Source organism: Phasianus colchicus, chromosome 2, assembly GCF_987193195.1.
Source record: "Phasianus colchicus chromosome 2, bPhaCol1.hap1.1, whole genome shotgun sequence".
Taxonomy (NCBI): domain Eukaryota; kingdom Metazoa; phylum Chordata; class Aves; order Galliformes; family Phasianidae; genus Phasianus; species Phasianus colchicus.
In genome coordinates, this window is record NC_143437.1 from 80,417,372 (window position 1) to 80,441,505 (window position 24,134).

The 24,134-nt window shown below is 39.4% G+C and overlaps 1 protein-coding gene across 6 annotated transcripts in view; it reads left to right on the top strand.

The window, feature by feature from the left end:
• The window catches only part of FILIP1 (filamin A interacting protein 1), a 127,210-nt gene that overhangs the window by 53,036 nt on the left and 50,040 nt on the right, over positions 1–24,134 (top strand). For all 6 annotated transcript variants that reach the window (XM_090136124.1, XM_090136126.1, XM_090136122.1 and 3 more), the window contains one exon: positions 11,710–11,988. In XM_090136124.1, the coding sequence (XP_089992250.1) occupies positions 11,716–11,988 (273 nt within the window). In that variant the 5' untranslated portion in view covers positions 11,710–11,715. The remainder of the gene's footprint in view (positions 1–11,709; positions 11,989–24,134) is intronic.

Genomic DNA, 24,134 nt, shown 5'->3' on the forward strand with positions numbered 1-24,134 from the left:
CGCTCCACCCAGCAGCAAAATCAGTTTGCGTGATATTGCATTTACACATCCAGCTCTGGTCTATCAGCCAGCTAAATGCAGTGCCCAAATTAGGGGCACAGACTTTTAAAGACTCACTTGTCTCTCTAAGGTGCGAAGTGGAGATATGCCACAGCTTTCCAGGTGCAGGATGCAGCACTGTCCTACCACCAGGTCCCCTCACAAGAAGGCTGGAGTTCCACTGCTCTCTGCACAGCATGTTTTTTTCTATGGGAAGAAAGCCAGGAAATGCATTCTCTGATAGTCAGGAGCCATGGCAAGCTTCAGCAGTGGTCAGTGAGGCTGTGGGACTGAGCTGGAGACCAGTCCTGACGTCTTGACATAGCCTCAGAGAGCTCAGACACCATTTCAGAGACATTGCAGATTGCAGATGAAACCTAAACTCCTAACCCCGTCACACAAGTGAGATACTTAAAGCTGAGCAGTGTGAATTTGTGCCAGTGCAAATGATTTTATCTTCAGGCAGACTTGTAAAACACCCACTCCATTTGTAGTTGCTCCTTCTTATATATTTTCATGGCTCTGAACTGAAATTACTTTCTAAGAAAAGCAGCTAAGATGTTTTTACTCTAAACTAGTGGAAAAGAAAGAAAATTCAATCCTTTTTCCCTTCTTCCTTTTTTTTTTTTTTTTTTTTTTTTTCCTTCTAGTTACAGTGAGGTAAATGCAATTAATTTAATTTTATCCTCATTGAAATTGGATTTTAAGAAGTTCAGAGCTTCTGGCAAGCAAGGAATTTTAGTTTTGTTATTGTGAGACCAGACAGGGATATTTATTTGCTTCTTCCTCTCTTTTCCTCTGCTACTGAAGGCAGCTCTACTGTGTTTCCAGTTATGCCTGACTTTTTATGGTGAACTAAAAAGCCAGATGAAAATTTGAGCAGATTAACACTGAGAGGATTGTCAAAAAAGATCAAACCCAGCTTAAACTGTAGATGCAGCATAACTGTTTGACTTAATTCTTTTCAAGTGAAAAAAAAAAAAATTGTCAGGGGATTCTGAAGCCAAGATATTAGGAAAGCCACCTAAAAATGGTTTTCATACAGGAAAACTGTTGGAGAAAATGTGACCACTATCAATGCTCAGATGAAGTGTCTCAAGGTTTTTGTGTTGCTCCCTGTCAGCATTGGTATTATTTAAATCATTTAGATTGACATTTACTTCTTTACATTTTTTTTTTTTTTTTTTTTTTTTTTTTTTTTTTTTGCCACATGTTAAGTCAGTGGAAAGCTTGCAGGAATACAGGGAAATAATGACAGTGGACTGGCACTGCCAGGAATGAAGTAAGACTCTCCTTTCCTTTCACCTCTTTACAAATAGTAATGACAACTGAAGACGAGGACCTTCAATAATGCAAGAGCCACTGGAGCCTTGCAGTGCTAGTCCTTTTATCAGTGTCATGTTCATGTAGCAGAAGAGCTCAAATTTTGTGTCACCCACACCAGCAAATGCTATAAAAGGCCTGATAAGAAGTGAGAATGTTGTGCAACCTCTCTCCTTCAGCTGCAGCAAACTGCTGCACCATCCATCAGTGCTAGCTTAAAAATACACTCCAGGATAAGTAGTACACTTCTGCGTGCCTTGACCTAACTTACATAAAATATGTTTTCTTTTCTGTTTTCCCACCATCCTCAGCTTATTTTCTCTCTGTTTCTCAGTATTTATGGTGAGTTGCACTTTCCCTTTGCAGAGCTGAGTAGTTTTCCATTTCCTTTGTTTGTAAAGGAGCAGGCTGTGGAGGAGAGAAAAGGACATAGAAATTATGCAGTGCCAGAGCATGAGCACGGATAGTGAGAAGTGAATGTGCTCTTAAACAACTGGAGTAGTCCTTGGCACACTTTTGAACAGGCCGCTTAACACCCTCCCAAACCATCTCAGAACATGTTTTGGGAGTCAGCAGGGGATAGAAGCTATTCCCAGTGAGCAATGTGGATGCAGCCAGCATGTTATGGATGCTAAGAGAGCTTAAGAGCCTGAAGGATTTTCCAGGACAGCTGGCCTCCCAGGCAGAGAGCAGCCCTGGCCATGGTTAATCTCTAGTATACATGTAGCCAGAGAATTCGTGTTTGATTTTTTTGTTTGTTTGTTTGTTCTTTTTTGTTTTTCAGTGGAAAAGATATTATTGTAAACTCACCAAAATTGATAGTGAAACCCACAGGCAGGTTTAGCATCAGGGGGAATTTTTAACTCTTTGTTTTGAAACCAGTTAGCCTTGGCAGAGGAGAACCTCTTGGGAGGTGGATCACAGCTCTGTTTAATGAAAGGAGTTAAATTCACCTCTCACCAATAGTCCAGGCATTCATGTGCAAGCTGGTACTCTATGTCTATCAACAACTGAAACTTCCCACAAAGGAGTCACTGAGAGAGTTTTGGAACTTGCTCTCTGCTTTGGTTGACAGCTGAAATTTGAGATGCTGCAGATGTGTTTTTTCACTTTTGTCTCTTGGAGACGATATTTGTAGAAGATACAGGTCCTGTATATAAGTTTTTCTTTGCTGTAAAATCTGGGAGCATGTGTGTGCTTTTTTTTTTTTTTTTTTTTTGTTATATTTATAAAACAAGAGAAATAAAAATGAGTCAAGTGCAGAATATAGCTATAGTTGTTTACCTGTTTCTGTAAAACCACAGCTCTGCAAATGTGCAAATCAGTTACTGAAAACAAATTCATGTCTGGTCAGCAAGAAACACGAAATGCTACCCCTGTCCCAAACCTTGAAGTTAGCTTTTGGGACACTTAGCTTTTTGTCTTGTCTCATACTTAGTAAAATCCAAGCTAACTTTGAAATAAAATATAATTTTGAAGTGAAGAGTTGAAATAGATTTTGTAGAAAGCTAATAATAGTTTCCTTATTTTCTAAGAGCATTCCATATTTGCCGTGTCATTTCGTCAAAATACGTTTTTAGTTTAAGTGGAACTGCAAGGACCACAGACTGACTTTACTTTCCATGCTGTATTCCCTCAGTGGTAAACTGGTTTTAGGTATTTTGCTTGGTCATTCTAAGGACAGGGACAAGGTACCTGGGGACAAAAGCCACGATGATTATCAGCTAGCTCCTGTCCAGTGCTGCTTTCAGCAGTTTTCTGCCATTTTTGCAGCAGAAAATGCATTGCTATAATGACAGTGATCTTCTAAAAACTACTTAAAAGAGGTATAACATCGCTCTTGTTTGATCTTGGGGGTTGTAATCTTGATTGTATACTGTCAACAAAACAGAAATGACTAATGTTTACTTAATACCAAAGACTATCCATTTGCAGAAGTGAAGAATCTTTGGTAGGCCAGCTAATCTGTATCACCTCCCTTACCATTTTCCAGGCATGTTCTGGCTGTCAGGTGATAAAACAAATGTTCAGTGGGTTCAAACCGAAACTGATGTGACACTGCAATTTTTATCGTCATCTGACGTTCACAGTTTGATTTTTCCATCAAAATGGAATAACCGAAAGGGCTGAAAGCTGTACAAGGTGCAATAATCAAACAAGATTCATTGCTGATCCAGCCCTTGAAGGGTGGCCATATCTTGATTGATACTGAGCAGCCCATGATTGATACTGAACATGACCCCATGAGCTGTGTGTGAGCTTTGCAGTCCCAGCAAGCAGGGGTATTTTTTTCCTCCAAAAATCTGTCCTTTTCCTTCACATCAGGAGTATTCCTGGGCATGAGCTACTCCAGAAGGATGTAAACAGCCTGGGAAGAGGGATGAGCGGGAGCCAGCTTCCCATCTCTTCCAGCTCAGCTGAAATATGCTAGGAAGTCTGCACCACAAACAGTGAGCACTTCTGCCACCTAGCTTGCTCCTGGCCAGTCTCTTTCAGCCAATCTGGTGAATAAATACCTAAACCCTCACTGGACCCAAGGGCATGTTTATCTAGTGCTGTGAGTTACTTGAGCCATCTTCTCTGTAACTCCTGTTTGTACCTTCTGGCAACTGGGAAGCATAGTAATTCAAAACACAAGTAGAGTGATATGTAAAAGTGGAGGACTTTCTTTGACTGTATGATGAACTAATAGATTATCGTTCCTCATGCCTCATGTATCCAAGATGTTTTTCCAGATGAAGCCTGGGAGACATGAATTTCTGTGAAACAAGACTATGTTACTGTTTAGTTTGGTCAGCATGTGTTACTCAAGCAAAAGTATTCCAGCTGAAACCACAACTTTGTCTGAAAATGACAAAATTAATGGAATTATACCAGCATAAACTATGTTATTTGTAAAGCTGTGCCATAGTTTAGCCAGAGAAGAGTTTATCTTGGAATTAAGAAAATGGTGTTAAAGCAGTATAAATCTGCCTTAGTGATGACTGGGTTTCCTCTTAGCTTTGTGAAATTATTTTCTGCTTTCAAGTAGATTATAACCATTCAGAATGGCACCTGAATATGGAAATTTGGAACATCTTTTTCTTTTCTTCTTTCAAACACTCATGCTTATCCCTCTCATTTCTTTTTCCAATTATGGAAATACTATGAATATACTCTTTGATGAATATAATCCATGTGTTATTATGCTCCAGTGTTGTAAGAATCAATTTAAGGAGCTAGAAGAAACATTTGATGAAGCAAAAACGCTTTACAGAATCTCATGCTATACCTCAGCAAGTATATCTGCTATAACTTTGCTAATGTTCTACCCTATTTGCTAGCAGCATAAAAGAAAAAAATGACAAAAACAGATTAGGGATTAATGAGCTAGCGTGGCCTGACAGAAGAAAATAATGCATGTTCTGCATCTGAAACAGTCACTGCATTTTTATCCTACTTCTATTAGGGACAAATAATCCTTCTTTCTTATAATTAAAGCTACACAAATTTCTTCTGCTCATGAAACTTCATGTGTTGTACCTAAAAATGAGAAAGGCACTGTGACACTGTTCTGTCATGTTGCAGCGTCTCTGTCCTACATGAGATCCCTGAACAATGCCATGACCTCTCCACCTCTCCTGAGTGCAGGCAGTAGTGCAGCTGACAAGTGGTCCTGCTCTCCAGGCAGTATCAGCAGGAAGGTGCATGCTAACATCTCATCCTCAGTGCATGAGTCTCAGCACATGTGCTTGGGTGCTGCTCATCACGCCTATATGATAAGTGCTTTTCCTGCTCTGAAGGCAGACCAGGTGACGGGATGAAGGCTGTAGTGGTGTTGTGTAGTAGCTGCAAGTCCTCTTCTAGTCTGCATAATAATTAGAGCTTGGTTATTCAGGCTGTTCATTCACTAGAGGACTGTTCTGATTCACAAAGTACCCATACTTCTGTACCATACTCTGACACTGAGAATAAGCAACTAGTGCAAACTCTCACAAAAGTACACATATAATGCATAATACTGCCAGAAGGAGCAGAGACCTTTCATTTTTTTGCTTTTGCAGGTGTTGTGGTTTGTGTGAGGACAAGAGACCATGGGAAGATCAAAAGAAAAATGATTAGTGTTCCACTTACCAAAGTTTAGAAATTCAGGAAACTCCAGAACTGCTAAGGGTAGATATTTGTTCTGTTCTTCACTGTATTAGTCACTTGGTTTAAAGATCTCTTCTGACCAGCATGACTGAAACAAACACTGGATTCATCTGTGAGAAATCAAGAATAAGGTCTGTGTTCCCCTGGCACATTGTTGTTGAGCTGCTGACAGTTTGCAGTCTGACACACGTCTACTTCACACAGCACCCAAACCGAATGGGGCAGCACAGCTCAGCCATCAGTCTCCACTCTCCTGTGGGAACCCATTAGTAATTTGATTCCCCTTGTTTTCCTCAAGTCAGTCAAAACAGCAGTAACAAACACAGAGTTCAGGAAAACTGCCTACCTGATGTAATTTTAGCCAGTCTCTGAGGTGGCATGAACAGTTGTCTCTAAATGTTTGTCCTGTAATGACCATACTGCTGAGGCTAAACAGCCTTTTTCTGGCTATCCAGATCCCCTGGAGCTAAAGCCACCCATCCCCATGTGGGATGGACATTACTCAAGGCTTTTAAGACAACGAGGTCAATTTGATGTCCTTATCTTCCTCTCTTCCTGAAGTCTGAGAAGGTGTCATCCTTTTTTTGTTTTGCTTTCTTGGTACCTATTGCTTGCAGATTTTGACTGATTTTATTTAAACATTTTGTCCAGCTCTCTTCCCCATTTATGGGAGGTTTCAGATTTATCAGGGAGTTACTTGCCTTTGATCTCCATTTGGAGCATTTTTTATCTTTCACTCCTGGCACTGCTCAGCAGTCTCTGGACAGAGGTCTCTGCCACATACCAGGCCCTTCTGCACCACACTCTGCTTCACTCCTGCAGCCTGTCCAGCCTCTGAAAGATGCAGTTCCCCATCATACAGCTCTGAAAGCCACAGCTGAGAAACAATTTTTTGGCTCAGTAATAACCCAATTGCACTGACCCTGCAATTCTTTGTTAGCCTGTCAGAAACCCAACACTTTCATGTGATATCTTAATCAGTTAGATCTTCAACTGAACTCCAGACTACAAATTTGCAGCCAAAGGCAACAACCATATCATGGCTATAAATCAACATTATTTATTTATTATAACATTATTATTATTATTATTATTATTTATTGTTATTATTATTCTGGGAGAAAGCACTACCAAGCCAAAGTATGCATGTCCAGTTAGTAGGATGGACTACATGTTAAGTTTAAAGAACTTTTTTACATTTTCTGATTCTAATAGCACAAATAATGGAGCCTAATCTTACCCATCATTTAAAGAGCTGTGGGGAGAACAAACTGCTGTCGACTGGGGAAAAGTCTGGAACAGCAAGCAGCCTGCCCTCTCTTGACATCCTACTCAGCAAATTCCTCACAGATTTCCTCCCTCTGTCAGTAAAACTAACATAAAGGTTATTTCATAAAATTTTGTGTGGATTGCTAACTTGTGAAAACTGAAGGACTTGTGCCCAAAGCAACAATACAGACTCAAGTAAATAATCATAGCATTTGTCTTTAATACTTATAGCTTAACAGACGAGGGAACCAGAGGAGAGACTGAAGAGTTCCCCTGCCAAGTACCAATGCTGTGAGAACATATTGAAATGAGTAGCCAATAAATGTCGAAATTAAGGTGACTGATCATATAAAGCCTTCTTGTTTGACTGGAGACTATTAGGAAAGATTTCCAGTTTAATGTGCAATATGAGGAAGGATGGAAAAAAAACCACAGCAGAATTAAATATTAAATGCTAAAGTCTTTATAAATCATACCAGCTATTTCTTCAGGGATCACAATACCATTAGCAAATCAGGAATGCTGTAAGACACAGAGATGTGATGAGGGTGGACAGCAGGAGAAAATTTGTTAGCATCGTTAGACAGGCAGTGTCCCCAGTACCAAGTTGGATACTGGGGTGAAACAACAAATCTGCCAAGTTTGGGAGACCAAAATAATGTTGTGCAACTGGTCAGAAACTCTTCATGTTTATGATGGTTTCAGAAATGCAGATGGATATCCAGAATGATAATGTTAGGCCTCATTCCCAAACACTGTATTTCAGCCAAGATCACTGGTATGTTCTGGCTGCTTCACACTGCTCTAATTAGAAATCAGTCTTACAGCTGCTTTGTAGTCCTAGAGCACTGTGGACCAGCTGGATCATGCCATTGAGTTTGACCCTCAAACTCCTTGGAAATTACTATATGAATATCAAAATTCCAGGCCTTCCTGTCATTGTTTAGGCTTGAGTTCACCTTAACCTCCGGTTTCAGCATACAACACCTTTGTGTTTGGATAAGATTGGAAAAGTATCAACATTGTTAACTGAAGACAAGAGTAGTTGTCATCATTGCCTTGATTTTGACAAGCTTTTATACAAAGTAATGCTATTAAGAGCAATGTCCCTGAGTAGCACACTAACGCACTTAGTTTGATGTAAGACTTGCTGTAAAATAAATCTACAAATTCCAAATAACTTTTATAAATTACAGAGGTTTGACTTCTTTTGTGACAATCATAGTCTAATTAGCTAGTTGATGCAAAACTCCATACAGTTGCTTAAGCTGCTGTGCCTCTGTATTCATGACTTTTGAAAAAAACACAAATTGTCATTTGTCCTTGTGGACTTATCTTGGTTTACACTGAGTTAAAGCACACTTTAAATACGTATTTGTCATTTCTTCATTAGCATACTTACAAAGCTATAGTCTACTATTCATTCTTTACAAAGCTTCATGAATTGCTATCTCTGTTCCCATGGGGACAGGTGGATTAAAGTGGCTGTCCTGAGTTATGGTGTGACAGGGTGACACACTGGTTGACATGAAGTTTGGCATATGCAGCTCAGTGCATATAGTTGATTATGCTGTGTCTCAACTAGTCATGAGTTAAATTTAAATTCTCTTGTGCACCTTCAGGCTGAGTCATCTTTCTACAGAGGGATCATTAATGCAACGTGTTACCAAGCAGTGTAACGAAATAATCTGTTTTCCAGTGGAAAACATGTGTAAGAGAGACTTGCAATATTCATTCTTAAAACATGTAAGATGTTCTAGAGCCACAAGGCCATTCACCATAATCCATGAAAAATAAGCCATGGTTAAGAGATGAAAGTAGCTGGAGGCTGCGGCCTACAGGGACTCAGAAGGAAATACTCAGAAAATACAGACAGATTGAATCCCAAGTGCTCTCTCCTGAGAGGAAGTATGGCTGGAAAGTTAAAAACCCTTTAAAGTTAAACAAATTGAAAGTCCCTATCTGAGAGGAAACATAGTACAATGTTTATTTTTCCATTACAAACCTGAGACCTAAAAGATTTCCTGTGGTTCTCAGGTATTGTTTGTGGCTATAATGGAGAACTGTTTTTAGAAAGTGTAATTTATGTGTTTAATCCAAGCTATTTGATGAAAAACACACTACACAAGCATTCAGGGAGTGAAAGGCCATTGTATACCTGTATCACCCATTGTTTGGATAGGAGCAGACCTACAATGCAAGGAATCTCATTGTGAAACTCTTGCACTCTGAAACTATGGGTCTAATTCGCTCCTTGCTTAGGCTGTTGGCTGAGTTCCACTAAGTTAATGAAGTAAAGGCATGAGTAACCAATGATAATAAAAATCCTATCTTCCTGCTGAGTGTGAAACTACCAAAATACAAAGCTAATCTGAGCAAGAGATTTATAACATTGGCCTGAGTCAAATAAGTAGCAAGCCGCATCAAGTCCAACATCACATTAGCCAAGCTGATTAGTCAATTTATTTTAGGGTTTGCTCCATTACTACCAATCTGCTGCTCTGAGATCCTTATCAGCAAAGTGTGTGATGTTAACAATGTAGAGAAGCATCTGTTTGAATAACATACAAGCTGCAAACTAAATCCAGAGGTGAATTTAAGTGAAAGAAAAGATTTGGAAGCAAAGGAATATTATTCATTCGATCTACTGATATGAAAACTAGGCAAGTTTCAGGCATACAGGCTCTTCCTCAGCTTTCTTTTCTTTGTTTTGCTCAGGCAACTCAGATTCTAGTTGATCTAAAACAAGATACCTTTCTACACAAATCTTGCCTTCCTAGTGTTCTTGATTATCTTAGGTCAATTGGCTTAAAAAAACCAACCAAACAAACAAAAAAAACCCTTAAGGTTGCAGAAGATATGACCATATACAAAAGTAGATTGGAGTAAGGCAACATGAACTTCTGACAGTCTCCCTTGACTGTTATATAAGCCTTTTCAAATAAGATTTTTTTTAGGAAACCAGCTTAATTTAAATTCACACTGCCTTACATTTTACCTTTGACTTTAATCCTGAACCAGGCCTAAACTCACTATTGCCTTTTATTTTGTATGGCAGAAATATCTTGATCCCAAACAACGATCAAGACTGCCTAATGGACAATAATAACAGGACAATTACATCCTAGATGTACTATAACTATTATTTAATAGGAAAGTGACAGAATTGAAATATGGATCCATATACAAACATGTCTGAGTATGTTTTGTACATCTTTCTAATATTGATAAGTATTGAAGTACACACTGATGAATCTCTACTGTCTTCTGTGCCATTTTTAATCAGTGGCAAGGATGAAACCTTACAGGGTAAATGGGCCTTTAAGGAATGTCAACCTTCTTGGTCAAGTCTTCACTGTCAAGGGAGAAGAAAAAGAAGACATTTTTATTGGAGGCAGATTAGGCTAGTTTCAGTTGAATGTGTTGCATATATGTTGACTTGAAAAGGGCTTACTGGTAAGAAAGAGAACTATGAAAAGATCTGAAGATAAGGGCAAGTGGCTTGATTTGATGTTGCTAATGGGATCCAAGAAGACTATTGTTTGGTGAAGATGATATACAAAGGATGATTTTAGCAGCTGTGTTTTATGTGACACCAAAGCTACGTTACTTGTAAACTAAATGATCCCAAAGCTCCTATTCTGTCCATGAGGTCAAATAGCACAATCTGTCTTTGCTCACACTACTAAACTCTTCTCTTTTGGGACAGGGTGGCTGCAGCTGGATGGTCTTTGGGACTAGTCAGGGATCTTTGGGATGTCAGGGGGAAGTTCTTTACTACGAGAGTGGTGAGGTGCTGGAACAGGCTGCCCAGAGAGGTTGTGGATGCCCTGTCCCTGGAGGTGTTCAAGGCCAGGTTGGATGGGGCCCTGGGCAGCCTGGTTTAGTATTAAATGTGGAGGTTGGTGGCCCTGCATGTGGCAGGGGGGTTGGAGATTCATGATCCTTGTGGTCCCTTTCAACCCTGGCCATTCTGTGATTCTGTCATTCTGTGACTAGTCCTTGGCTTGGGCCAGGTGCTGGTTGGAACAGTGGTGATTCTCCTGGACCAAAAATGTGCCAAGGAGCTGCCAACAATTTGGTGATAAAGAAGGTCCAGTACTGGAGCCCAGGAATATTTACTGTCACTGTTTGATGTCCTAAGATAGAAATAACCTCAGTATGCAGTGTAGATGCTTAAAAGAACAGAGCTGTCAATAACCAAGACCTGACTTTTTGCAGAAAACCTAATTTTTTGGAAGGACTGCTCTGATCCTGCCCATTTACCTCTTAATGATTTCATGCCCTCTTGTGCTCTCAATCCAAACTTCTTTTCAGGTTTCCTTCATGGCATTCACAGCCTAACAACCTCTGACAGTACTTAGCCTGAGATGGATTTTGCCTTCCCAAGTTTTTTTAGTTACCTCTAATAACCAATAAAACCAATGCTTTGCTGAGGGAGACTGTAGAGTGACCATTGTTTGTCAGGTAGTCACTGCACTCTCTCATAGAGAATTTATACTCAAGAAATATGCATTTAAATAATTTAATTGCATTCTTGTCTCTCAAGTAAACCTCATGTTAAAATAAGATTTACTTCAACAAACTTTAATTTTAGAGTGATACATTGTGAATGATCAAAATGTTGACTTTTGGAAACAGACTCTGGAAAATGTTCTTTATCATTTTCCTGCAACACTTAATGCTCCATACATTGTAACTCATACCAATGTCTTGACATACTGACAAACATGGTTACCCTTACTTTAGGACTGTCTTAATTTATAACCAATGCTTTGGATTCAGTGTTTGCCACACTCGAAATTGCTGAAATGTTTGAGCGTTCTGTGCCTTTGAGTATAACAGTGTATTTCAGTATTTATAAGACTGTTGTTCTTCCAAGAGACAGTATTTCTGCTGTGGTTTTTTGTGAGTAATTTTGTTTATAAAATGCTTATTTCTTTCTAGGTAGGGATGAGATCCCGAAACCAAGGCGGAGAAAGCTCGTCTAACGGGCACTTCTCCAGTTCCAAGCCTGTCATCAGCCATGCAGAGAACGAAAAACTCCAGGATGATGCCAAGAAAAAGAACAAACCTCATCGGAAGGAAGATGAGGTCATGGTTTCAGCAACTGTCAAACGGCACTCAAAATCACCTGGACCTAGTGAACGAAAGAACAAGAAGTCCATAGAGTTTTCTAAAGAAGACTTGATAAAACTCCTCAGTATAATGGAAGGAGAACTACAGGTAAATTAAACATCTTTTTTTTACTATATTTTCTGTTTATCCATACATTTTAGGTTGTCCGTCACAGGGTCAGGAGACATGCAAATATAAGACAAAGGACTATAAAGAGAGCAGTGCTAGCTGGTGCTTAACAAGACAGTCACAGTTTAAAGCACTGTTTTATTTACCGTCTTTATGTGCAGGTACTAAAGCAAGAGAAATTACAAACCGGTCAGAACTGATGAAAGGGAGTTGTGATCTCAAAAAGAGGTGCAGAGCAATCACAAGGGAACTTGTTCAGAAAAAGGCAAGCAAATACAGTGAGTGTAATTACAGTCTTTAATACAAACAATACAAGGGAGAAATCTAAAAGTCAGTAATACTGGAAAAAGACTCAAGATGGCCCAGGACCCTGCACATATCAGAGGGGTTGCTCAAGTCTCAGCCAAAGCTCTGTCTGTCCTGCCTGGCCTCTGCATATCCCCTGCTTTGCCTCCTGGTTTTCTTTCCTGGAGCAGTGCTCACTTGAAAGTTTTCAGTTGTCCTGATTTGCATGCTTATTCACCCCTTTCTGCAATAGGACTGCTTGTCAAATTTATCCCTTCTTTTGTATCCACTTTAATGGTGTTTTTTATTGCATTTGGACAAGCCGAAAATGACTGCCTGTTGTGCTTGAACACATTCTGTGTCTCAGTGCTTTTATTCCATTTAACCATAATTATTTAGTATTTCATACAAGGCTTTACTTTTCCTTGAAACCCACATTTAAAATGCTTTTACTTTAATTTTGGAGTCCTTACCATCCTATCTGATTAAGAGAAGCAAATGTTTCAGAAGTGATCAATTAATTTCTTTGGTATATGAGTCACCTGAGTTACAGCGTTACTGCAACGCTGCAATTTCATCATACTTCAGGTTACCAGAAAGTACTTTTGAGTTTCAAGAAATATGTATTCAAAGGAAATAACTGTGTCGCAAAGACAGAGAACAGTCATTTTACAGTGAAAAACTGGAAAAAAGCAAGAAAATATGTTGAATGCAATTTCGGGAGGAAAAAAAGACTTGCATCACTGCAGAACAGTACCCACATTTATAGTGTTTAATTTTACTTTGTACAAAAGCTTGTACGTGTCAGCTCCTAAAAGATGAAACTATCATGCAGATAGAATGAAACCAAACCTGATTAGAAATGTATGATGTTTGTGTGGTTCAGAAACATTTACATCATTTTGGTCTTGGTAGGGAATTCCAAGAAAGTCACCAATGTTGCCTGGGTTGCAATAACTATGGTCTGTATTCTTATCCCTGAGTAACTCTCCTGTTCAATACATGGAAATTTAGATCTTCACCATCATTTTACACTTTGGAGCCAAGTTATGCAACCTTTAAAGGACTGCCCATCTTCTCATTATCCCCATGAGTAAGGTGGGGATAGATGCCATCTACTCTGTAATATGGGCTGAAATTTCTCAGCAAGCTTATAAATCCATTATCCTGCATAATATTTTTAGGGTTATTCCCCTAAATACAAAGCCTATAGAGATGTTAGGCACTGCTAAAGTATTCTAGTGTCACAGGAGAGCTGTGAGGACAAACTCGCCAATAACTGTAAAGTGCATCTGTTTTTCTGCTTCCCTACAGTCAGGGACAAGAATCATTTTGGTTTTTATTCATGAGTTTTTAATTTCATTTCAAAAAACCCTGTTTGAATTAGTTATTTACATGATACCTGGTGAACTGTTGCTGAAATGGGCAAGCAATAGCTCATTGGCTTGAGATGAGAGCCTGGCTTTGACATGAGAGCCTGGCTTTGACACTGCAAGTGAAGATGAGCCAAAGCAGGCTCCAGCCAAAGTAAATCCTCTGGTATTACCTCCTGGCTGTCACAGTGACCTAATACACTGAGTCATTTCGTGGCTTTTCATTTTCAAATCTGTACAGACATCGCTGGTGGCTGGCTGGCATTTTGTTGGGGTGGAAGATCAGGCTGTGGTTTATTTTGAAGACACTTCAACATTGGCAAAGCAAACAACATATAGGCATATGTGAGAAGATTTTGAGAATAACAGCAGACTGTACTTATAGGGTCATCCAATTATTTCTATAGAAAGAATGCCATTAAATACCATGACTGTTTGCTCAGCAGCCATGATCTGCACTACCCAACGCAGTGCAGGATGACATTGCCTTGCACACTCCAAACAGTGATCTCAGCTAGGGGAGTAATGGTCGTGGCAACTATGGGTTTCAGGAACATAAACTGCTAATGTATGCATATGTTTCACATGCTTAGCTCACTGTGCACATCATCTGACATCATAGCAACCATAGGCACAAGTCATATTGCTGCCAGTATCAGTTCTGAGTCCTTACCGTGGGACCTCATTTCTCCATTATAATTTGTAAACAGTGCCAGTAAACGGTGTAAACATGCCCCAGCAGTGATGTTTATGTCTCTGTTTTTTCCTTCATTATAATGACCTCAGGTAGCTTGCCTTTGTTTTAGCTTCCAGTGCCAAGTTTTACTCAACTTTGCCTGTTGTCAGATTTCCTGGCTGGGCCCTACACTCTCACTGCATGTAGAGGAGACAAAGTTTTCATCAACAGCTGAGGTCACTGTAGCTTAGGCCTTATTTTGTAAGAAAATGAAAGGTGCAAAAAAGTATACAGAAGCCACAGTGATGAAAATGTGTCCTAATGTTCATGACAGGAGAACTCTTAAGTACAAGTCTCAGAAGGACAGGGAGAAGCAAATGGACTGATGACAGGAACTGTTTTTAAAGCCATTGTAGCTCAGTCAAGTGTCTTTTCTCTCGTAGGATCCTACTGCTTATATAAAAAAAAAACAGTGTTTATGTGGTTTCTAAACACATGCTGAATATACAGAGGCAAAATTCCATGAAGGTGTTTTCTTCCTATGCAAGGGGAAAAAAAAAAAAAAAAAAAAAAAAAAAAAAAAAAAAAAAAAAAAGCAGCTTTTAAAGACTATAAAACTGATTTGAACATAAATTTTCAAGTATCAGTAGAATAAATTGGACCATGAAGGCACAGTGTTAATTTGTATGATTGTTTCAGGCTTTCAGTCAAACCAACATGTAAATGTTACTAATTACGGAGCAGCGCAGACAACATGAATCTGTACAATGATGATACAGTCCTATCTGTGACTCACAGATTTTTGTTCAATAACCCATGTGTTTGTCATGCATATATTTCCTGTATGCTGAGCAGTGGCCACCTATCTCCAGCAATATCAAAACTGATTTTCAGCATTACCTGGTTAGAGGCCAGAGGGGAAATGAACAACAGTGTTCATACATTTTTACTATTTGCTCTTTTATTGCATGTTTGGGAAAAGAACAGTTATAACATTTCATTTACAAATACAATATCCACTGCAGATCATTGAGTTTTTCAAGAAAAAAAAAAAAAATCTTAGCTAGATTCTATGCCTTTGCAGACAGACGACTAGCTTGGGAGGTGGTTTCTATATTTCACACCAACTAAAATATGAGCAACTAATCCACTTGAGGCCTTTGTTATAGTCCATGCTTTATTGTGTTTCTCCAGTGCAGAAGTGGCATTCATCTCCTGTAGCTCAGCTACCCAAGGACCACTGAGGTCCTTTGCATGAGTTAGAACAGACAGACACACTCCCTCAGATAGCTGCTGCAGAGGAACAGAGGTGCTCCTCAGAGGTGGCAGTAGAATGGGGTGTGCATGAAATGTGTGGTAAGGTATCTGGTATATGGGATGGGCGATATCTTAAAAGTAACATATTGGAAATGAGACTGTAAAAAATACAGGTTAAACATACATAAACTTCAGGACACAATACCTGAGGAGTCTTCAGAGCTCCAAATAGTTTAATGTGAGATTGGTTTCATACTTACTTTTGAGAGAAAACACTGTGTAGCAGATATTCAGAGGTAAACCCATTTGCTTGACTTCCCTCCTTCAAGCCCAAATGACTCTGGTGTCAAAGAAGCTCTTTCCTTCAATTTATATTTATTTAAGATTTCATTTGATGGTTCCTCTGAGGGCTTACCCAAAGTTTCAGAGCAATAGTGCACAGGAGAGAATGTCTCCTATTTTCTGGGGAGCAGCATCTGCTGTACTGCAAGGTGTACTCCACCAGTATCCCCATCCCTGGCTTGGCTACCAGCCTTTCTTGTCATGGCCAGTCTGATTTGGTCTTTCTGCTGATTTGGTCTTTCATCATGGTCCCAGATGCTGAATTAAGACTTTCAAATACTGGGAGACTGGAATTGGTTTTAAGGTTTGGACCTTCCACATGTGAAGGAAAACTCCTTTCCTGTGGCAGTCAGGGCTTATTTGTAAGCCTCAAGCCAAAAGAAAGGATCAGAACAGGGAGACCTAGAAGACCTGTTTTTTGGCAGGATTCTTGGGATAAAGCCCAAGAATTACGCTGGGTTTTTTGTCTGCTGTAGTCCCTGGCCAACCTTGCTGGCTTCTCATGGGCCTGACAGCATTGGAGGACCTTTGCCTTAGTAGGTTAATTGTGTTAGTGCTGCTGATTATCAAACTGCACATTGCACTGGCAACTTTTTAGCTGCTGGAGGGGTTGTTGAGGGGCAGTTACAAGTCTGGTTACTGCTGGCCGAAGTAGGGTGAACATATGAGGGAGGAGCTCTAACCTGGCTGAACCAGAAGGAGGTTGCCTCAGGCTGCTGTGAGTTTCTCCTTGCCGTGGGCATTTCAGGGGAGGATTTGCAAAGGTGGATGAGGGCTCTGTTTTGTTCTCTCTGGGAAATACTTAGGTACAGGTGACTATATGTCCTGCCACAAGATAAATCCTCTCTCATAACAAACTCAAACAGCAGGATCCTTGATGAGTTTGGTAATATACTAACTATAGCTAAATATGCTAATATTTTAAAAGATATCTTAGTATTTATTAGCTTTCTATCATAAAACTGAGCTTTGTAAATGTAAAGGGGAAAAAGAGAAATATTTCCTCATTCTATTTCCTGCTTTCTACTTTATTTCCTCTTTGTACGTATACATATTTTATTAATACATTTTATTCTATTATAATTATGCTCCGTTCTCTTTCCTAAGAAAAGTTTCTTCCCCTTCTTTTGTTTTCTTTCCCTTTTTTTATTTCTCCAGTTTTGACCTTTTTCCTTATTCTACTTTTCTGCCACTTCCTAATTCAAGGTTTTCTTCATTCTCATACTGTAGGTGTATTCATGGACCCATTTTCCTTAGAGTCCTTGACAAGCAAAAAACATTCATCTGCTGCAAACCAAGTCCTTCCACCAATTCTTTAGACAACTAGTTCATTTAGGCTTCATTGTGAATTTATCAGGATGTGTTTTAAGAGTAGGTAGGTTGTTTACCTTGGCTACTTCTATTGGAAAATAGTACCAGAACTGAAAAGCTTTAATGCTTAGCATTTTCTTTTTCTTTTAGTTTCTGGTCCAATATTATGTCCAATGAAACTGTATGAAATCTGTGCTAAACACCAGTCACTTTTTAAATAGCTTGTCTGTCTCCCTACGATTTAAGATCTGCTGTGTTTACAGATAGGCAGGCACACACCCTCTGAGCCTTTGCTTCTCTATGATAGCTGTGTCACCTTCTTTTAGTCTCCTATAGCAGAAAAGGCTTCCTACTTTTTTGATCACCCCTTGATCAGTGCCAGGCTTTGTCTTTCTTAAATTTCTGTAGCTGGAACTTTTTGCACAGTGTCTCGTACACTGATTTTAATATTTCCTTTTCTATGCTGAAATGGCTTTACTTGACCCTCCCATCACTTGGTAGTATGATTGATACGTGAAAGAATTTGATTCTATAACCATAGTTGTATTATTTTTCTCTGTTTCTTCTTCCTCTTGCTGCTATGTGTAAACTTTCATACAATGTCTTGAACTTCTTTTGTTTGTTGCAATTCTTTGTCAGGGAAGCAAGGGTTTCCCGAGAAGCTGAAGCACCATTGTGACATCCCCCTCAATATTACTTGGTTAAAAACACTGTACAAACTCCTATATTATTCTTCAGTGCCTTTCTTGTTACTCTTGAATTGATGTGTTTGAATATTGAGTTGCCTGAAGATTTGAGCGATGGATGTTCACTAGGTGGGTGGAAGTCAAAAATGTTTCTTTTGGATAATATTAAAATTGCAAGGGAAAGTTGGAAAAGATGCCACAGCACTGATCTAGGGGAAAGAGTACATAGCAAAGTGAAGAGGTAAGAGCTTCCACATGGTCATTAGCCATATCTCACAATTTGAACAGCTATAGTTATCTGAAGAGAAGCCTGAGTGAAAACAATATATACAGCCACTCAAAAGTATATGTGGAGCAAGTTAAGTGTTTGTAACTGTGAAGTCTTGTTAATTGGGTTTGGAAGAGTTTAGGATTTTCTGAGCATATCATACGGATGAAATTCAAATTCCCCTAGAGAGGATCCTTGGCATGCATAGAGCTACAGTGGAAAAAAATGAAGGTAGGGTTAATGTGAAGAGAGAGAAGTAATTCAAGGAAAATTGAGTGAGAAGAAAGAGGTTAGACAAGAAGAAAATGAGTGTGATAAAAGGGGGATGCAACAGTGATAAATGGATCCAAGCTAGAGACATGGAAATCGAACACAGAGAAAACAAGAGAATTAAGATGGTACCCATATTGCATCCTAAAAATGTCTGTCATAACAGTATCACCACAAAGAATTAAAAAACTCTCTCCCATCTGTCTGACTCCTTGTTTGTTCGGATTTTCCTAGTGAAGCAGGCTTTTGCAGGACAAAAAATCAATTTAGGGTAAACTTCAGACCACAAATGCTCTTTTATTTTCATTGAGTAATTTGTAGCCAGAGTAGTTTTTTTTTTTTCCTAGAGCAGCATGTTTTCCTGTAGTTTGCAATCATTTTTGTTCAAAATGCAAGAGATACCAATCTTATCTAGCCAGTCACAATAATTACAACTTGCTGTGTTATGAAAGAAAAAAAGATAAAGCAATATAATGAAGGAGTTAAATTGTGCTATTCGGGCAATTTCCTTCTCCCTCTGAAATTAAGGGCAGAGGTGCTATCAACCGTAGTGATGATAGTGATCTCTTTGGTCATAAAACTGCTTTAGAATTATGTTTTTGAAGTCATTATCCTTACTAAAATGTCACTCTCACTGGACAACTATAAACTGAAAACCTCTTCCACAAAGACGCTTTAACATTCTTTTCTGCTAATGCCTGAACTGCACACACCAGAGCTAGATGTTGCTTAGGCTTAGAGGACCAGAAGAGGGAAGAGCAACTGGCAGGTGTCTCCATTCCATTGAACATCTTATCTAGAGTGGAGGGAAGGTGATAAGCAGATTGGTTTGTTGGTGTTGGTGTTTTTTTTTAATGTGTTGTTTAAAAAAAATTACTAATCTTCTTTCCAACACCATACAGAAAGTACTGCTGTGGACCAACTTTAAGTTTTTGTCTTCTTTCCACTGGGATCAGTTCCTTAACTGATCCTCCTATCCAATCTTTTTCAAATCATTTTAATCAGCTAATCAGTCATTTAACTGATTTGGTGTTGTTTTGCTGTGTGGTTCTTTTTTTTTTTTTTTCATTTACTCAATATAAATTGTAAACTCGCTGCAACATTAATGAGAAATATTATATCTTTTTGCATTTTCTTGGGAGAAGGCTCACACTGTGGGAAAAGAACATGGCCAATCCGTTTGCAATAAATGCTAGATGCATGGCTTTAAAATATCTGAGATTCTTGGGAAAGCTTGCACTGAGCATATGTCTTATGTGTCATGCTGCTGTCCAGTTCTCTGAGTCACCAGTTGTTAATTTAACATTTCTGTTGTAGCTGAGTTTTATTAACTTTGCTGCCCCAATTGTGTGTTTATTGAGTTTGAGTCTCCTGCTCTCCAGCTGAGGATCAGATAAGCTCTTGAGAGCAAAACTGATTATTTTCCATCCAAAATGAGCCTTAATAAAAACAAACATAAGCTTTTATATAACAATTGTGGGAACATGACTATCTTGAGAAAAATGTTTTGTTTCTAGGGTTAAAGGCTCCACCTATTGGTTGACTAAAACAAGAGAAATGCAACATTTTCACATAGAAGACGGCTGGCCCTACTGAGCATCCTGTGTCTTGCCACATCTTTGCGAAATTGTTGGCTTCAGTGTAGAATTTTGCATAAGATCCAAAGTAAAATGAGCTCAGTGATTATGTCTGAGGGCTGCAAACACGTGGCACCCAAACTGATGCACTGCTGAAAGATTATTGAAGGACGTCCTTCTCTAACACAGGAATGGTTTGGATTTTGCAAATGTTTCTTATCCTGGAAATGATTGTCTTTCTTTGGGAAAACAAAACAAAACAAACACACACACACACACAACAAACAAACAAACAAACAAACAAACAGAATAAAAACCATCAATTCTTCCATACCAGCAAAATTAGTGGAACCAACTGACCTAAGTACAGTTACATGGTAACTTCTAGACATTTGTGGCCTTTGTGTTTAAGATGGAAGCAGAAGCAGAAGTTGATGGAGTTGGGTTTATAATGAAAGCTCGTTTCCCTTGGTTTAGGCAGCCTCAATGTTTCAGGCAAAATGGCATTTTGAGAAACTCCATTATTATTCCTGGGAATGCAGTAGAGCAATGGAAAAGGGAGAGGACACCTAAGTGAGGTGTGGGGAGGGCATGAGGAAGGACAAACTGGCAAGATCCAGGGACTTCAGAGGCAGCAGGAGGCTGTGAAGACATCAAGGGCATGGGCAAGGGTCCTTATTCTGTGCCTTTCCTTGTATACCCTAAGTGACTTTTTTTCGGAGAGCTCACTCTCCTCCTCCCTCCTCCTTTGATGATTCCTCTATTTAAATAAGCAGCTATGCTGGTAAGTCCTCACTGTAATGCAGTCCTACTATACTTGCCCATTCATCAGTCACCAATAACTTGAATGCACAGAGCACTGAAAAATAGCTTGTTGGAGCCAACAAAATGCTTGGACAAGAGAAAGTTGTGTATGCAGTTTATTACACTTGTATACACACTTATGTCTGCTGGTAGCTTGCTCTGGGTTATGCTCCAGCCTCTGTGGGAGAGGCAGAAGGATTTCCTCTGAACTTTATCATTCTGATGGCCATGTCCCCAGCGGCACCAGCTTGTCTTTCATCCTGTCCTGCTCCACATGATTGTTCCTGCCAGAGGATAGCCAGAGCTGTAGAAAAAAATGCATGGGTAGATTTGTTACTCTTTAAGAGAGGATAAGTAAGTCCTTTTAGAGTCAATGAATCACAAGTCATATGTGGTAGCCATTGGAAAGAGGTCCGTGAACAGAAAGTGGATCTCTTTGGTTTTGGTTCAGACCGGTTGCCATAAGATTAAAGCAATGATGATAACACAGGAAAAAGGAAATTTAATGCTTTTTCTATTATCCTTTCTTAAGTCTTTTTTTTCCCTCTTAAATTTGTGCTAACTGAACACAAAATAAATTGTGACCACTAAAGGAATACAGCCTTACTACACAAATCCAGCTATAAAGGTTGCCTTAATGTGTGTGAAATGTGCTACGATTTTAGTAATTTCCTATCCTGCTACAGTGGCTCATGATCTGCCATTCATCTGGGATATGGAAAGCTGCAGATCATTTCCTTAACATGAATAAAACAGAACAGAGACGGGAGCCACTGGAGATTTCCATGTTTGATTTGAAGTACTGCAACCAGGGAGCTCTTTGCCTGTGCAAACATCGTGGTGAGCAGTGCTCTCACAGCTGCTCAAAGATCTAAGACTGCTTTGTTAATTACCTCATTTGTTAGGTTGTGCACTGCAAAACAGCAGCCACACACCAGCCCTGAATTGTGAATGCAGTTCTTCATGTGCTGTCATGAACAATTCTCCCTGCTCAAGTGTCCAAAAAGGTGCTTTAACAGATGTTCCTCCATTTCCCCGTTGACTGGTTGCATCAATCTGGGGCCTCTGCTTACTGCCGGGCTTCAGATCATGTGCAAAATGTTATTATACGCTTAATGTTGGCTGAGATGTATGACTGGATATGGTAAACCCAAACCAGCAGGTTTAGCTTCTGCGATTCATTCCTGAAGCATGTAAAGCACATCCCAACATGCAGAGTTGGGATAATTGACAGTGACCTCTTGCACCCATCTCTCTGTGCTGATGGGATCGTGGCACAATAATTTTACATGCTGCAGTAACCATCCCATGATTTGGTACTATTGAGCAAAAATCTCTTTCGGGGGAAAAGGCAGGATATCCCAAACCCCAGTAATTCTGAAAACATTAAGCAGTGTGGAGTTAATACTTGTCGGGGCCTTGCCATGGGAATTTTCTGGCTGTGGCCCAGACTACAGATAATTAATTATGTCAGTGAAAGGCTCTGGTGGCCTGTTTTCTTCAGAAAAAAGTGACATCATCCATGGAGCTCTCTGGCAATAAAGCAGAACAAAGCTGTGTGGGCAGGAAATAACAGACAGATGTCTTCTAGTGCTCATTTGATCTGTTTCGAAGCTTGCTGCAAGAGTACTATAGTGCTCAGTGCTGCTTCTCCCCAGCTCTGCAATCTTTAGCAAGAATGTTTTTAAATACAAGAGACCAAATTAATCTCTGATGTAATTCTTCTGGAGCCACTTCAGAGGATTTATGCAGCAGATGAGCTGGTCTGTCATGTACCTTTCCTTCAGTATTGATTTTAGGAGGACTTTCTCTGTTATCACTGTAAGATAACTCAGACCACGATGGTACACTGCATTTGATGATACTGAGGGCTTTGTACAAGGCCAGAAAGTTCTGTGCAGTGTGACCAAATCAGGTCAACTTTGTTCCATATCCCCACAGTCACAAGAGATTACTTGCATTTCTTGATGTATTACACTAAACCGCTGCACCAAAAAAAAATAAATAAATAAAAATAAAAAATCACTTTTCAGTGCAGAACGCACTCTTTACTTCCAGTGCAAATCACTTACACAAATATGAGTCCAGAAATGTTAAAAGAAATTAGAAATTAGTGCAAGTGAACTCCAAAGTTTCAAGTATTAGAAAATTTAGCTAAGATGAAGGGCAAGTGTCTTCCTTGAAAGAAAATCAATGCATTAATGTCATAAAATCAAAGAAGCAATCATAGAATATCTTAGGTTGGAAGGGACCTTAAAGGCTATGCAGTTCCAATCCCCTGCTGTGGGCAGGGCTGCCCCCCACCAGTTCAGGCTGCCCGGGACCCCACTCAACCTGGCCCTGAGTGCCTCCAGGGATGGGGTACCCACAGCCAGCACCTCACCACTCTCCAAGTAAAGAATTTCTCCCTAAAGTCTAACTGAAATTTCCCCTTTTAGTTTAAAGCCATCCCCCCTTGTCCTAACAATATTAGACCATGTCATTAAACCATCATTTTCAACCATTAGATGAGTGTTGTGAACATGGCTTTTTCAGTATAGGAGAGAAAAAGTATTTTTTGAGTTTTTAGCAAAAAGGAGCTTTGCATAATACAATATACAGTAGAGCATCTAACTTATCAGCTTTGAAGTATTCATTGTACACTAAATACTTATGGCCCTGAAAGCAAGTTTCTACCCAGACCCTGTAGCAGTATGCAGGGATAGCTTGGGGAAGCAAACCTTTAGCAGAAGCACCCTTCCAGTAGTCATGATAATTTTTATTACTTTCTCTAGTCATGCTCATAGTATCATGAAACAAAGATGAAGAAAATTTGCTTTCTTTTTAATTGTTTGAATTTCATTTTAAAGTAAGAAAAGAAGGGAAGTGACTAAGTTTAAACACGAGTTTGTGTTAGGAGCTTTTGCAGATATAGTTTTTCAGCTGCAGTTGCCTAAAGATGCTGTCTTCACTAAATCAGAGTAAATAAACACGCTGTATTTACTCTCTGAGGTCTCTAATGGGAACTTTCTGACACAAGACTATTCCTGCCCTGGCTGTGACACAGCATGAGTCACATGAGTGTGTTAGTGCAGAAAGCAGTGTGAGTGCATCCTCCCCATTTCCTTTAGAAGTATGCCTTGGTCATGATGTTTGTTAGCTCTAGGTGAAAAGTTGTTAAAGTCTACTGGAATTTAGGAAACCAGCCACTGGCAAGATTACAACATTGCAGGGAGAACCTGTGACCTTATCTAGTTTCTGATGTAATACAGGGCAGCTGCTGCACTATTAATAACC